The following is a 16,822-nucleotide window of genomic DNA, read 5'->3' on the forward strand; positions in this document are numbered from 1 at the left end:
ACCTTGCATTACATTTTCTTTGCTGTGTGGTCAGTGAAAAAAGTCTTAATGTCAAGACCAGGAACTTAAAAGTTGATATGAAAGATTTTGTAAGTTGGTCCAGGAATCTCTCTCCTTATTCTAAGCACTAGAATAGAAATTATTCACAAAACTAGTGAATTATACAAGAAATAGACAAGATAATAACTTTACAAAAAAAAAAAAAAAAAAAAAAAAGCAATTATGCTTCCCAGTAAGGCCCAAAATCCTGAATGCCTAGTAAAAAATTGTCAAAAATATATTCTGAACAGTCTATGAAAGGCAAAAATATCAGAAACTGAAAGTTTGGAGAATAAGGAAATATTTGATAGTTTAAGAAAAACACACAGATTCTTCTGGAAAACTATTGATCAGTTTTTCAAGCACTAGGAAGAATGTTCAAATGATTGATTCAAGAAAACTTTGACTTTAAGTGAAGGATTTTCATTCCTTAAAAGTACTTACGCAGTGATGTCTTCATAATGCCATTAGCTGAAGATATCTGAGCAAGCCGCAAGTGGTGTTAGATGTTTGGTAACACTCTAAATTATGTCTCTTTATTCTTCCAGGGTCAAACAAGTTTATTTTCTTCCAGTCTGTTGCCTTGTATACTCTCAGTCAGGGATTGTTTAGTGACTTGAACTTTATTTATGTATTAACGTAAACATCTATCTTGAAGTGTGTATATATGTGGTTTTGGTTTTTTTTTAGCTGAGAGGCCTAAGTATACTTTCGACTTCTCAGAAGAAGAAGATGATGCCGATGATGATGATGATGCCAACAATAATAATGATTTGGATGAGCTCAAAGTAAAAGCCTCTCCAGTTACAAATGACAGAGAGGATGAGTTTGTTCCCTCAGACAGTTTAGAAAAAGATGAATATGACTTCTCCCCGGCCAAATCAAAGCCGTCTCCAGAGTAAGTCCTGTAACTCAGCAGCATTTCTTTACTAGTAATTTTTTTGAATGCAGGAGTCTCTGAACAAAACTGAGAAGCATCAGCCTGTTGTTACTCTACATATACATGTAAAATAAAAATGATACATTTTGGGAGGGGAATTAAAGCGTAGATTACCTCAGCCTTGCAATCGACTGAGGCAGAGGCAAATGTGACTTACTGAATTATCATACACTATCAGTGATATCATCTGTTAAACTGCATTTTGTAAGATTCTCCCTTCTCCATCTTGTGCCAGTCTGGTATACAGAACTATTGATAAAAATATAATTCTGTCAATTCTACATGCCTGAAGTTCATGACTGGGTGGTGATTTTTAGGGGGTTGACTGCTGCAAGTAAATGCAAAAATACTAGAAATGCTTTGTAGTGCTGAAGTGGGAATTTAATCTCATATGGATATTATCATGTCTATATACTTCAGTGTGTAGTTAATGCAACTCATAGAATTTATTTTTCCTGTTTGGAAGCAGGAAAACGTCTCAAGACAAGAAAAATCAAGATTTTGGGAACATCTTCTCTTTTCCATCTTACTCTCAGAAGACAGATGATGGTGAGCACGTTTTCACTGATCTATTTAGTCTTATAGCAACTGTTAAGGAATATATTAGGGAGTTTATATTGCATATACAAACTTCACACAGTAGTTATAGAAGAAAGATATCCAGATTAATAAAGGGGGGAGAGGAAGGAGGTTCTGATCCTTGGAGGAAGAAAGCTTGTGTCATAGATAAGAAAGTCACAGTACATCCATAGTCTACCTGTAGTATCAGAAGCACTTTTTTGAGTTTAATTTTGACTGTAATTAATATTGGGGATTTAAAATATGCAGTGAACAAATCTTACTCTGTGTTCATAGATACAACAAAATTGGACAGTGATGAAGAGGATTCTGCTCCTGTTTTCTCATCATCTTTTGCCCCAAAACAAACAGAGAAAATTCCAAGTAAAACAGTAGCTGCTAAAAAGGGTACGTATTGTCCTGTAAGCAAATCCATTTGTTTAAATCTCATCTCTTCCACCTTTGCACTGTCTGTTCACATCTTCAGAGTGGGAACACTGCATTCATTTATTTTAAACTTGGTGAAATTCAGCGTGGGATGTGAACTTCTTCCACCTCCTTAATGATATTTCTTCCTTTGCACTGGCTACTGTAGTGTCAAAACTTAATACTTTCCACGTATGGAGTTGCTATTCAGCCTTTGATTAATTTAGATAATGTGGGGGGTTTACCCTCAGGGAATAAGTGAAACATCGTGACCTTGGGGTTGAAGACAGTCTTCTATAATGGGTCTAACTTATTTACTTTAAAAGGAATGAGAGCAAGTGCAAAGGAGGAATCCCCAAGAGATACTTACATCCTAGGTAGGCTACCACAGTAAGTTCCACTTGGCACAGTTGTTTTTCTTCTGAAACAGAGGAGAAAGGCTCTCCTCAAACTTAGATACATTTGTTCAATTATTAGTCAGGTCTTGAGAATTCTCATCTTACAGGATTTTACACTGTGGAGTTAAGGATAATTCCAAGAAGAGTGTGTTTATTATTTGGATTTGTTTCTGTGGTTGTGCTTGGGTCTTTGTAGGAATAAGGAGTTTTTGCTTTACCTTGGGGAATATTAACTTATCAGTTGTTAGTGCTGCTTTTAAGAGAAAGACTTGCACTTGTTTCTAGATAAGTTTTAAAGATAATGCAAGACACTTGCCATAGTTAATGGTGAAAAATGTTTTTTCTTACCTAAGAGTAGTTTAGATAGGTTATAAAATACAGATCTTAAGACATGATAGACTGCAGATTTTGTTATTTTCAGATCTTTGCCTTTCTTCCTGTATTCTTTTTTCTTGCTACTCAATCTCTGTCCTCCAAAAGCATTTTTTTTCCTGTGATACTGTGGCCTTTGTTTTTTAAAACTTCTTTTGATCAACTTGCAGCTGAACTTACTGTGTTAATTCTTCCCCCAAAAGATACGTCAAGGAAATCTGCAAGAAAGCAGCCAGTTACAATACTTAACTTACTCTCTTAAAGATGAGAAAAAAAATCTTTTGTTATATATTAGGTACCAGTGAATTGCAGCATCTTTTTATCCTCTCCCCCATTGCTTCCCTATTTCTAATCTCTTTCTTACTGCATTGTGTCTAATCTAATTTGTAAGCTGTTTGAATCAACGATTGTCTGAATGCTTCTCAAACACTTTCAGCTAGTGAGGTTCTCTAATACAGTAAATGAAGATTGTATTCAGAAATAGCTGATCTCTAATAGAATAGTCTTTTATGCTAAACTTCTATGCGGCAGTAAATACAGGAGGGAACTGTGTATGCAGTAGCTAGGCATGCATGCAATTAAACATTCAATCTCTTTCTCCTTCTCTGTTTTTTGAAGGCCTGGATGTGACCTGTTATTAACCTAATGTGAAACCTTAAAATATAGCTGTGATCTGTTTCTGAGTTTCTAATTAACCTTTGCACTCACCGAATAGGTATGAACAAGGTCACTTTCAAGCAGAAGTTTAATTTTTGCCTTCAGGAGTTACCTTACAGTCTCCCTCTCAGTGCATGACAATAGGACAGGTTGCTTTCACCAGTTTCTGTCTCCTCTTCTTTGCCCAGATTAGACATAATCACAGTTTCATGATCACAGTTTGACAGGACAGTGATAACATAACTTGTTAGCATGTGGATCATCTGGTGCCATTTTAGTTGTCTCCTTGATTCTAATATTCATGCCCTGTATCAGCAGCCACTTCAAAACCCATTTTCAGGTATTGTAATATTCCATCCACTTCCCCTCACACTGGGAATGTCTATTGTGTGGCTGAAACAATTGTTCTGGAGTTGTTTGATTTTCTGTGACTTCAGAGCTTGGATTTTTAAGGCTAGAAAGCCGAAACCGAAGAACTATTTGTTATGCCTTGCTATCTGTACAGCTGCATCCCCTTCTCAATGAGAAGAAATAAAGGAATAGGTGTGTGTTCAGCTTCTTTTCAGAGTTTGATCAATTTGAGATGAAATCTCTTGACCTCTGGTGTTCACTACAGAGGATCAAGAGATGGCTGAGCCTGCTTTCTGCTCTCACTGTTTGAGAGGTCTGTGTTTCTGGTGCTTTATAGTAAGGCTAGGGGGAATCTAAAAAGCAGTCTTAGTCTTTGATTATAAGCAGCTGCTCACCTTGAATAGCCCAGCTGGCTGTTGAGATTCTAGCAGTGAGATATACCCTTCTCATCAGCTGTAGGACTGATACCACTCCTGGACTTTCTACCAAAAACTTTGGCTTCTTGAGAGCCTGTGTACATTGACCCCCCTGCAGACTTCCAGTTCATTTCATGATACCTGGTGGAGAGCTTGGCTGGTTGTGGTCTAGTTGCTGTCAGAGATCCTTCCTGCTTGCACAGGCATTAGGTAAATCTAAGGTGGCGGTTTAGAATCCCACTAGAGTTAGTACAAAGGGAGATGCATGGTCTTGAAGCCACAAACACTATTACTTTAGCCACTAGATAACAGTTGTCTGCTGTCCTTTGGACTTGGTATTCTGCAGGCAGGCTTGACAGGACTTGACTAGTGATGACAGGTTCTGTTTCAAGGGAAGAACAAGTATAGTGTTTGTGGCAGCATGTCATACCTCTTTTTCATTCCCCAGTTTCCTTCTCCCTAATTTCTTGTTTCTCAGTGAGAAGCCACCCCTTTTCTAACATCAGTTAGCAAACTCGGGGCCAGCTGAAGATAGTTACATCTCATGGTACATATGCTGGGTAGTACTTGTCAAGGCAGTGTACTCGGCTTGTGTCTGACACACAAATTGCACACTGACAGCATGAGGAACCGTGCAAGGCACAAATACCTGGCCAAAACATACACAGTGCTGTAGGAGGACATCTGAACCTCAGCTCCTGATTTTGAATGTCACCTAGATCTAAAATGGATCCTTTGTACTAAGATTCTCTTGGTCACAATTTCTGCTTGTCATCTTCAAATTGATAAAACTTGTGAATGTTTCTGCTCTCTGCCCCCTTGTCTATGTTTCTTACACTGGTAAAACTGCTTCCTCTATGAAGGACTTCATTGCCATGTGGGACCTAAAGATCATGTACCTTCAACTAACACTGCCTCCTCCTTAACTGGTAACTAGCTACTTACTTTTGGTGATGCTTCTAGAAAGCATTCTTTTTGCTTTCAGTTGCTGTATTACTTTTTCCAAGATTACTGGTAGGTCTTCATGGCTTATTTGGTTTTACTTTATGCTAATACAGCTGGTGTTCCTTAGTTGAGATACCTAGAGAGACCAACTTCAAGTTGCTTTCAAATATGGCTCCTGACTTCCATCGGAAGCGTTGTTGCTTTGCTCCCCAGTCTTATCTGAAATGCTGCCATAGCTAACACCATTTTTTCCTATCCATGATGCCAAAGAACGCTTTAATTTTTGTATTGTCAGGAGCTGCTACTTGGACTACCCAGTAGGTATTATCACAAAAAGCTGGGAAGACATGACTGTTTTTGTGCAGTGACTCTCCAGTGGGTAGCAGCTGAAGGCATCATCATAGACAAAAAAGTTTGTGGAGACCCTCTCTTGTCTAAACAAATTCCCCTAGTGATACTATAAACGAAAGCTTGAGTTCCACACATGTCCACATTCCTGGTATCTGGAGTGTTTTTACAGGCCTGTTATTATCTTTAAGGTTTTAGTGGCTGATTGATAGTGTGTAGGTCAGTATCTGAGGGTTCTGCAAAAGACTCATCTGTAAGCATACAGAAGACATTATCCGATGATCTTAAGGGTCTTTTTCAACCTAAATGAGTCTGTGATTCTATCCCTTGTCACCCATTCTGTGAATGTAGGAGTGACTGTCTTTTAAAGATGGCAAGAGCAGTTGCACAGAAGTGACTGGTTCTGTAAGAAACCCACAGATCTGTCCCCTTCCTGCCCTTTCTGCTTTTTCTGAAGTTCCTTTTTCACAGAGGTGATTGACAGAGAACAATGTTGCAGTCAATACACTGTCTCTCAAACCCCTGCAGTTGAACCACTGTGAAGGCAAAAATGTCCCAAGCAGCAAGCTGTCTTGGTGAATGCTGTCATGTCTGCAAATGTGTTTAAAGTATCCAACTTGGAGAATTTCTGTGGCTGCTTTAGTTACTGGTAACCTGCTTTGTGCTCAGAGATGAAAAAGTTGTTTAATCACAAACACTGAACTTACTGAATGCACCGATGCATCTCAAAGTATGACAAAGGAATCCTCCCATTTATACTATGCAGTTTTAGCGTAAATGCTGAAGTATGTTTCCCCCAAGTGCAGAAACCTCTCATCTTGTTTTAATATCTGCCATTTATGCTATAACTGGAATATCTAATAAAATCTAACCAATATGTGAATTTAACAAATTTAGTATATATCTCTAACTTCTAATAGCAAAACTAGATGTGCCCCCTAAACCTAAACGAGCTCCCAAGGCCAAGAAGGTGGAAACTGTAAACTCTGACTCGGATTCAGAATTTGGCATTCCAAAGAAGACCGCAGCACCCAAAGGTAAGTGTTTTGGCGCTGTGCTGCTCAACACTCATGTCTGTGCGCTCTGTAACACAGGCTTACAATAATTTTTACAAGGAAGCAGAACTAGTGTCTCTACAATTAGATCTTTGTTGATTTATTAGTAAATTAATCACTAGGAGCTTACTCAGCTATGAGCCTTTTCTGTGACAAATATAGCATACTGAATTTTGTTGACAACTAATATGCAAACTTTTTATCTGACCTTCACTGTTGTTGATAGTTGAGGCTGATAGTAAATTTACTAACTGGTAAAGGTGAATTAATGCTGTGTAATCAGTACAGAAGGTGACCGAGGACTTGTAGTACTTCAGAAGTCTAGAAGTCATTGATCTAATGAAGTTTGTCCCTGCCTTGAACTGACAGATTGAATAGTTAGGGTGAGCAGTAACTTTCAAAGAAGCATAAAAGATTTAAAACTGAGAAAATAAACTATATTTCATTTTACTGCTGGTGTGAAGAAACTTGAATTGTAAACTAAATTTGAACTGTAACATGTAGACATACTAAAGTAATGGCAGTAGGGATTTTTTTTCAGTTTTCTGAAATCTGGAGTGTTTTTTTTTTAAAAAAAAAAAGAAAAGAAAAGAAAAGAAGAAAACAAATCATGTTCTCTTGTGTAGGAAAAGGTAGAGGGGCAAAGAAAAGGAAAACATCCAGCTCAGAAAATGAAGGTGAATACAACCCTGGGAAGAAAACACCTAAATCAACACCAAGCAAGGTCAGTTCAATCTATTCTCTTTTCTCCTAATGGATTACTTTACATAAAGGTACATGTTTGTATTATAGGGTGTTAATATGATAATGGGGGTTTAGGTGTGGTTAGAAATGAGCTGTTAGAGGTTTCCTTCAGTTCTGGATATTAAAAGGGAAAAATGTGCAGAGCTTAACAACTGATGTCTTTTTTTTTCCTAAAGAAATCCAAGAAGGCCGCTTTTGACCAGGACTCTGACGTGGAAATCTTTCAGCCAGGCTTTGCCTCCGAAACTGCCCCAAAGCCACGGACAGGCCGGGCTAGAAAAGAAGTTAAATATTTTGCAGAGTCTGATGAAGATGATGATTTTGATATGTTTAATTAAGTGCCCAAAGAGCACACAAATGTTTTCCAACAACTATCTTGTGTTGTCCTTTTGTCCCTTCTGTCGCAAACTTTTGTACATTTGACTTATTTTATGTGATAATGTAATTGATGGTTTTTATTATTGTGTGTAGGCATTTTAACATTTTGTTCTTACACCTACAGTTTTATGCTCTTTTTTACTCATTGAAATGTCATGTATTTGTCTGACTGGCTTGTAGAGATGTTCTAGACAGCTGTGCTAAAGCACATTTTAATTGTCATGGTTGCAAACAGGAAACCTGCTTTTTGAAATGAAGTTTAAACATTAAAAAATGGAAAACTACTGTGTGTATGTGTAAAATTTGGACTACTTCTACACAGGGTTTTTTTTAAAATAAATATATTTTATTCTTTGCCAGGAGACTCCATGGAAAAAGGTAAACAGTATATGAACATAGAAAGCATTGTTAAACAATCTCAATGTACAAACAGAGCCAGTGAAAGTACATCACAGACTTGCTAGAATATATAAAAAAAAAAACCACTAGTGCTTTAAATGAAACCTAAGAAACTGACACTTTAAATCTGTTAACCATTCTACCACAGTTTTCACTCTTGTTCATGGTGATTTAACAAGGCCAAGAAGGCAGATTCTCTCCTCGTGTTTCTGGAAGTCCGAGCTGTACTTCCCTGGCACCTAGAAGGCTGGATAACCCAGTGAATTCCTGGCAGTCGATTCTCTAGGAAATACCCTCAACTCGCCGCCAGTTCAAAAGCTGTAAATGAGTCATCTGGTTCTCATCCCATGAAGTTTCCCTAACAGCTTGTGAACAAGTAAACAAACCATGGTAACACTGAAAAGTGTTTCTGCCTTGGAGGCTATCATCATTACTGAAGAACTGTAGTAGCTAATTGTGTAGCTTGGTCACCAGCCAGGTAAGAAACCACGTCTTTCAATTTTAAAGTGACATTAACAGTGGAACAAATGACATCTGAATAACTGACCTGGCAGCTAATGCTGATACTGTTGTCTCTTCTGCTAGTTCAGTGATTTTTTGTATACTTTTTACAAGGAAGGAGATGCAAACTGAGGGCATCAAAGACACGTTTTCATATTAAACTAAATCAGACGGTCCTTTAAACTTCCTTTTCTGGATGTGCACAGGAGTCCATTTCACATGGTTGGTGTCTTGATCGTTTTAGGTATGAGAGACAAAAGGAAAGCACCAAACATCCAGTATAGAAAGTACAGCCATACATTTGTATGTACAAAGTCATCAGGAATGCAACCAGAATTTGAAGTTTGAGATCTGTCGTGTCACCATGCAATCTTGAATGTTCAGAGGAGAAAACAGAAGCTTAACTATCTTTTTTTTTTTTTTTGCATGAAATGGCTGATTTAGAGTTTCAAAAGTTTGCATTTTTCTAGTTTTAAGAGTTTAAACAGCAAGGAGTATATATTGATACATATGAAAATTCCTTGGTCCTTGTTGAGTTTTTATCTATATATATACACATATATAGATATATATTAAGTCCAGAAACTAAGCAGCAGTAAAAATGTTTCTCTTGCTTTTCATCCCTGTACATAAGGTATTAGGAATGTCTGAAGTAGCTGGAAAATGTCTTATTGCACCAGAGGGGACTGACTGAGAGTGCTGTTATCCACTGAACTGGGGGAGATACTGGGACTGTGTTCTGCAGTATTTCCATTTGAGGATGGGGTCAGTGGTTCATGTCCTTCAGAGTTCTCCAGCATTTCCTGAATAAGAGGTGGCATGGATCCAGGAATTTCCATTTTCAATGTAATGACACGTTCTGCACCTTTAAAAAGAGAACAAAAAGCCCTTCCCGTTAGGACGATTCATACGATTTCCTTTTTCCTTGCATCATCAGTAGCAATTTCAGGGTATGTTATTTTAATGGATTTGGTGTCCCCTATACTGCTTGCATACAAAATTACATAAGTGAATGACTTCATTACAAGAAAAAGGAGTTAGGTGAAGACTCCTTAACAAATTAATTTAAAATTACGACATAGCAACTGATATTACAATACAGGTAAATTGGATCAACTGCTTCTTTTCATAGAAGAAACCAAAACGTCGTTAAATTATACTGAAAAACTCAATTAAACTGTGGTCACAGAGACAGATTTCTAAATTGGAACATACTTCCCAGTTTTTAATCTCTACTGGATCTGCAAAGACTATAGAATGACAAAAATTCTGGCTGATTTGTGTTAAATAGATTATGCGAATCCTGTAAGAGAACTACAGCAATGTAAGTCAGAACATTTCTTTCCCATATAGAAAACTGAAATAAGAATCAGAATTTAACAAACCATTGTTTTATAAAAGAACAAATTCAGGCAAAAGGATACTTTTTTTAACCACAAAAGTACACAGTAACCTTAATACTGTTTACATCTGATTCAAGGGAAACTAACTTACTGAAAATAAGTTAATAAATGTTCAACTACTGAGTGGTGGAGACCATAAAGAAAGAGGAGTATTTTGCATATACGGTAAAGATTCTGTTCCACATCAAGGCATGAATGTGCTTTATATATTTGCTGCTGATGGGAAAAAGATTTTTCTTACTTGGTCATCCAGCAATTTATAGCCATAAACCTCAGCTTTCAAATATCTGGTCTACAACATTCAATAGGATTCCTGATCATCTTAAAATCTGAGTCTAATGGAATAGGAGTCTGTGCTGTTTAAAAGTGAAGGCAGGCAAGAAGAGCCAAAATAATTAACAAGAAAATAGTCAGGTTGCAGAAGAGACGTTCCAGCAGAGAGAACCTTTGGATATATTCAGCTGCAACACGTGCACTGGAGAGCAGGAGCTGTCAGTCACAGAGCTAAGCCCAGAGCAGAGGGAGCACTTATGTTCCTGCCTTCGCTGAGAAGCTCCAAAAATCATCTACTGACTCCAAGTGAATACTGATTAAAAAGCCTCTTAAATAACTGTTAGGAGCAAAGGGGCAAGCACTATAATTTGAAAGAAATTAATGCAGAATTACGCTGAAAAACATTGGTAGTCTGAGCAGTGCTGATGAACTAAATTTGGCCACATTAAATATTTGCTTCCTACTGCTATGGAGTAGGCCAGGTGCAGTACCAAGCGTTTGTGCGCTTATTCCCATGTAGACCCACAGTAATTTTTCAGGTTTTAAAATCAAAGAATCATAGAAACATTTAAATTGGAAGACACCCTCCAGATCATCAAGTCCAACTATAACCTAACTCTGGCAGTAAACCATGTTCCTAAGAACCTCGTCCTAAACACTTTTGAAACCCCTCCAGGGATGGTGACTCCACCACTTCCCTGGGCAGCCTGTTCCAGTGCCTGACAACTCTTTCTGTGAAGAATTTTTTCCTAATATCCAATCTAAACCTCCCCTGGCGCAACTTGAGGCCATTTCCTCTTGTCCTATCACTTGCTACTGGGGAGAAGAGACGAAACTTCCAATTGAATACTGGGATAAGAGAACTCCAGAGACAGTCTCTTTCTTCTGTCCCATGAACACTTAATTCTTTTGTGACAACACTTCTAATGCCACAGACGAACGTAGTTCTACAAGGAACTCTAGTGTAAGGAGAGGTTCTCAGTCTCTTCGGTTCATGCTTGCTTTGGTAATTGCTTTCAGGGATCATGTACCACCAAAGTCATTATCTCCTAATGTACATCTTTTCAAATGAAACTCGAGACACACCCACCCCTCCAAAACATCACCAGTCTTTTGGTACGATTTAGTTCTACCATAAAACGTTAATGATATAATTAAAGTTAAATACTTAAGAATCCTTTCTTGTGCACTGCACATAAAGACACAGAGCTGTGTTCTCGAGGAGCTGGAAAGCTCCGGCAAAGAGGCAGGAATGTGGAAATAGATTTCCCACAAGCAAGAACAGTAGAACGAAAGGACTCCCCTCAATATTTTTAGAGCTTGGTAGTGCTGTGAGTTTATTTTGTAGGTTCAGTTGGATGGAACTTGCTTTCCTTTGGGTAAATGGCAAGCTCTAGATAACTGGGTACGTGGTTCCTTTTTGAGGATACTTTTGCTTCCTCCAGGTACTCTTTTGTTACTAACCTCTAATTAGATTGCTCACTTTTTAAAATAAACATAGCTACAGCTTGACCTCTTAACTTACATATATATTGTTTAAGGTGTAACAGTTCAGGTTTTAATGTAAATCAAATGTATTTACTTCAGCGATTTAACTGCTAGGTTTTTTTTCCCTGAAATCTGCTCAAATACCACGTCAAATGAAATCAGTAATTTTTTCAAAAGCATAAATCCAGTCTATAGCTACATAGGTACCTGTACCTATGTGCTTGCTTATCAACCACATACAAGACTACAGGCAGGTTAGAAGAATTTTGGGTTAATAAGTGTTTTCTGCTGTCTATAAACATTGTTTTTGAAAGCCATCAGTGACACAAAGTACATGTTGACCTGTACCCCCTTGTAAGCATTAACAAGGGTTGAATTCTGGGTTTTATCTTGTCTTAAAATGACTAACAAAGAGTTCAGGCTAATGATTTGCTAACCCACTTATACCTCAGGCATCATTTGCACTGTAAGATGCATGAAGAATGTGGCACCATATATGCTTAAAGCAGAATCAATTTAAACATAGGAGTTCCATAAAGAAGAAGGGAAGAGAAAGGTCACAATGGCCTTTATTAGATATATTAAAAAAATAACAACCCATGTATGTGGGCCAGTTTCCTCTGAAACGCGACACTGACACTATTGCTGAGTTATGGGGAGACACTGTACCTTTTGCACTGATGCTACGAAGATCTGTGATTTTCATTAAGATCTTTGGGAACATATGAGGCTTGTTGGGTCGTCTCTTTCGGATATAAATTTTCAGTGCTTCCAGCAATGGTTCCTGAAGCTTATCCACTTTCGTTGGTTCTTCAAGGTCCTGGCGATCTGTAGAGAAGGACCATATCACTCATATGATTTTAAATATATATATAAAAATATATATATACACACACTTTTCACAAACTCCAAATCACAGAAGCTCCTCCATGTTCTTGATTAGAACTCCCTGAATTTCATCTTTATTTCCACTTCTGACCCACACTTTGTATTGAGTATTTCACAGGAAGAGGACAAACCGTGACTTCCTGAAATTTAGACTCATTTTTCCTTGGTGATTGGCAAGGTTTGTCATTTGAGTGGTCCAGAATCACCAGTTTGCCTCCCTCTCCAAGGGGAAAACACCCTGCTGCGAACAATATTTCAGAATTACTTTTGTATGTGTCGTTGATAAGACACCTCAGTATATAAAGAGATTACAGCTAATTTTTTGTATCGCTATTAAATAAAGTGAGTTACCACTGGGTATCAGCAGATGGCAGTGCTAGCTTGAGTGACAACAAATGTCACCCATCCCGGTCACATAGTCGTGACATCTGAGAACCCATTAATGCTTTTGATGGGTTGTGGTTAGGGACACATAAAATCAGAATGATTTTGCGCTAAAGGGCTATTGTCAACAAAGACTGACTCTTGTTTCTCAAACATTCTTGAGTAGCACCCCGTTTGTATTTCAACAAAATGGCCCAACTAAACAAGGTGTGTTTCTAATGATAGCCCAGATTTTGAAAAGGAGGTTATTAAAATAACAGAAATTTACAGAGGATTTTGGAAAGGGTCTGAGACTTTGCTTTTTGTATTTTAAAACAACCATTTTACTTGAAAAATGTCCCTTTGAAGTTGTAATCAGTCCTCCCCCAAATCACGTCATCAGTGCTACGATGTTGATTTTGAAGTATCATCTATATTTTTTCTAAAGAGAGTTATCACCAGTGACTTCTGTGTGAATGTAACTACAGGCACGTGCATGCAATTATATTTATGAGTTAAAGCTGCATAATGGCCATAACAAAGGTAATTCACACAGGTACCCATATCCCACTTACAAAAAGTGCAGCAGGGTATGTCCTATAGTCCTTTGTCAGGCAAATAACAGGATTGGTTGCTTGACAGAATGATTCCATTAATTTTAAAACTTAACAGTAATAAACCTGATAACTATCACCAGCGGGAAACAAACCTTTAGTGTTGTGTTATACCATATATAATAATATTGCGCATATATATTTTACAGATACGTTTTAGTACAGGAAAGCAAAACAAGTAAAATGTAAATTAAGATTTTATCTTGTCTTGTCCTTTCCGAGCGCATCCGAGCTGGTGCTGTGCGGTACCTCCACAGATGAGGCAGATGGCACTAAGGAGACCCGTCTCTGTATCATCCATCTCCAAAGGCAGGAGCTGGTTGGCAAACGTGAACACGAGATCGGTCAGCGGGCCAAAGCCGGCGTTGTGCATCTGAGTTCTGTTCAGGGTAAGGCCATCTGAAAACGTCATGGTGTCTTGTTCTGGTGTGTATCTTGTGCAAATTCTAAGGATCTGTAGACAGACAAGGGGAAAAAAAACCCCAAACATAAAAAAAGAAATCAGAGGAATTAAATATTCGATCCATGAGAGGTTTGTTGCGTTTTCTCGATGTGGCAAATGACCCGCAGCACTGCAGTACACAGTCACGTCAAAACAATCCGAAATCAAACTACGTTTGGTTCAAGTAGCACAAAATTTCTCTGGTACAACATAAATATACTCGATTGACTGTGGGTATTTTTTTATAACACAAATTAAATAACAGAAATTTTCCCCTGAGTTATGAAATAATCAAAACTTCGATGCAAATCTCACCACTTGGGTCACCAACATCACCAGAACTTTCACATAAACTGCTCCTACGAGCACCTAACTACAAGATGCTATTGCACTGCTGGTCTGATCTAGGAAGATCACAGAAATTTCTCACCTCTTCGAGCACACACACACAAGTATTTCATTGATTCTGGGGATCAGTTTTGCACAACAGCGCTTCTCTAGCTTGTGCCCTTGGTGAAAGATACCAAGTGAAACAGCATTTGAGGGAAGGACGGGGATTCGCGCCTCTAGACACAGAGGAATGCAAAACACTGAGTAGAAGGCTGAGGATGCTCTGCACTTGGTTAGTGAGCACGGCTGGGGGGCGCGTGTGTGAGCGCTGCCACCTCGCAGAGCAAACCCAGCATCTGTCCCACCACAGACTCCGCACAGCACAGGCTCATTTGTACAGCTGCTACGAATGAACACTGCCTTAAGGATCAAATAAAAGAGATGTCCATCATCGTGAAATATTTCTGTTTAATGTTTAAAATAATCAGAGGTGGGAGAAGGCCTATCCCTAAACTAAAATAAAACCAAACCTTGCAGAGGTCTAGCTGATTAGCTGAGCCATATTTTTTCACGGCTTGACTGTATTTATTTCCCATACAGACATCCTACTTTGTATTAAAGATTCAACAAAAAAAAAAGATTTACATGAATGTGAGCGAGCACAGGGAGAATTTTAATTATTCCTATAGCTGCCGAAGCTCTGAGTCAGAGGCCCCGACACTTGGCAGCTGACCAGCCTGGGCTTGGTTCTCCCACTTTCATCTTTCCCTGGCAACACTGCTCCAAATACGCAGGGAGGAGAACGAGGAGGACATGGCATGTAAGAGACCTACAAGGAATTTTTAATTTCTCTTCTTATATTCCTTGGTAAGAGACTTAATAGGGTGTATTTCTGCAGAAGGCTCTTCAACTCTTTTCTATCTCAGCAATAATCTTATCTCACATTGTGGGTATACGTTGAAGCGCTGAGACTCTATGTGGTTGGACAGGCATGTTTCACATCGTTCCCCTACCCCTAAATTAGAGTAAGCTCTTGAAAGTAATTGAATCAATGACCAAGAAAGACACAAATACAAAAGCACAGCACTCAAATTCTTCACTGACCACCAATTCCCCACTAACGTAAGTGATCTTAAAAGGCTGCTAGTAACTCCAAAGGTTTTGTGTAACAGCCAAAGTGTATTTTATCATTATTAGCAGAAATCAACATTATAAAGCATGGCACCCTGTCAGCAAGAGACAGCATGTTTACCATACTCTGCACTGCCAGTAACCACAGGCATTTCTGTCCCCTAAAGTTTGCTGTTGGTTATCCTTTAAAATCATTTAAAGGACTGTATAGAAAGAGAAAAACATGCAGAGTTTGTTGTTTTCAAGAAAACCAAGGTTTGAAAACTTTGCATATTTATTGAGAAACCCAAGAGCCACTTGGTTTCCTTCTCTAATGGCATGCAAGACAGTCTGGAGTGCAACTCTTCCCGTCTCAAGCCTGCACAGACAGCAGCTGCGATGACAAGGTATCCAGCTTTCGGAGGAACGAGGCTCTGTACTTCTTAAGCGGTGCTTAAGTGATTTTCCCTTAGCTCAGCTGGGGAGAACTGCATCCCTTTTGAATCTGGTGCTATTTTAATAGCTGAGCTTTAGCAATGAGAGTTCTTCCCTCCACACCCTCAGGACTCCCAACCCAACAAATTAGCAGAGCGGGACTCGGAGCTAAATTGGGCGACGCCGTGGTGTTTCCCTGTTGCACAGAGACTCCCAGCCCAGAGGGTCTGGGGTGCCCTGGGGCGGTTATCTCAAACCATGTGGAGGCTGAATGAATTTGGGGTTAGGTTACTCAACCCAGAGCCCCTGTGGGCGTGCACGGAAGGACACTTCCAGCAGCCTTGCAAGATTTAGAATTGAAACATAAAGGTCCCATGGAGTTTAGCTACTTCCAGGCTTAGGCAGCAACTGGGACGGCTTTTTGCACAAGGGAGACAACGTGAGGCTTCGTGCCTCAGTGCTGCCCCAGCCCTGAGCTGGAGGAGCCCGCGGGGGCTCTGCTGGGCACGGGCACAGATGAAGCTCAACCGCGTGTTTTCTGCAAAGCGCTCAGCTTGAGTGCAGCCGTCAGGGCTCAGGTTGCTCCTGCATTCCTCTGACATTCTCCCACAACACGCTGCTATTAAACTCCGAGACAGAGCATTTGGATTTTTTTTATTTTTTATTTAATTTGTGTCCTTCAGCAAGATCTGTGGAACACCATGGATATTGCTGATTTCGCTGCTAAACCTTTCTTGGGCAAACTTCCAGTGTCAAAGTGAAGCTGATTCCAAGCTCATATTCACTGAAGAACATATGGGAAATGTCAACACTTCAAAATAAGAAATCACAGTATCCTTCTCCATTTTAAACTGAACTGCTGTCTAGAAGACATCCTCCTAATGTCCTCAGTGTTGTTTAGATTCTGTAACCAAGCCAAGTATTTCAGTTGTCACTCTGCTCTTAAATG

General features: G+C 39.0%; 2 protein-coding genes across 3 annotated transcripts in view; one reads left to right on the forward strand and one right to left on the reverse strand.

Annotated features, from left to right (window-relative positions):
- The window catches only part of TOP2B (DNA topoisomerase II beta), a 62,983-nt gene extending 55,078 nt beyond the window's left edge, over positions 1-7,905 (forward strand). The window contains exons 31-36 of one of the 2 annotated variants that reach the window (XM_080339429.1): positions 730-937; positions 1,446-1,528; positions 1,835-1,945; positions 6,371-6,487; positions 7,132-7,229; positions 7,426-7,905. In XM_080339429.1, the coding sequence (XP_080195555.1) occupies positions 730-937; positions 1,446-1,528; positions 1,835-1,945; positions 6,371-6,487; positions 7,132-7,229; positions 7,426-7,587 (779 nt within the window). In that variant the 3' untranslated portion in view covers positions 7,588-7,905. The remainder of the gene's footprint in view (positions 1-729; positions 938-1,445; positions 1,529-1,834; positions 1,946-6,370; positions 6,488-7,131; positions 7,230-7,425) is intronic. The other variant, XM_080339430.1, reaches the window with a different exon arrangement.
- Positions 7,906-9,195: 1,290 nt separating this feature from the next.
- Positions 9,196-16,822, reverse strand: part of RARB (retinoic acid receptor beta) — a gene marked incomplete at both ends in the record, with an annotated part of 193,169 nt that continues 185,542 nt past the window's right edge. The window contains 3 exon segments of the mRNA XM_080338653.1: positions 9,196-9,392; positions 12,361-12,519; positions 13,806-14,010. Coding sequence (XP_080194779.1) covers positions 9,196-9,392; positions 12,361-12,519; positions 13,806-14,010 — 561 coding nt within the window.

Source organism: Nesoenas mayeri (genome assembly GCF_963082525.1).
Source record: "Nesoenas mayeri genome assembly, chromosome: 2".
Lineage (NCBI taxonomy): Eukaryota > Metazoa > Chordata > Aves > Columbiformes > Columbidae > Nesoenas > Nesoenas mayeri.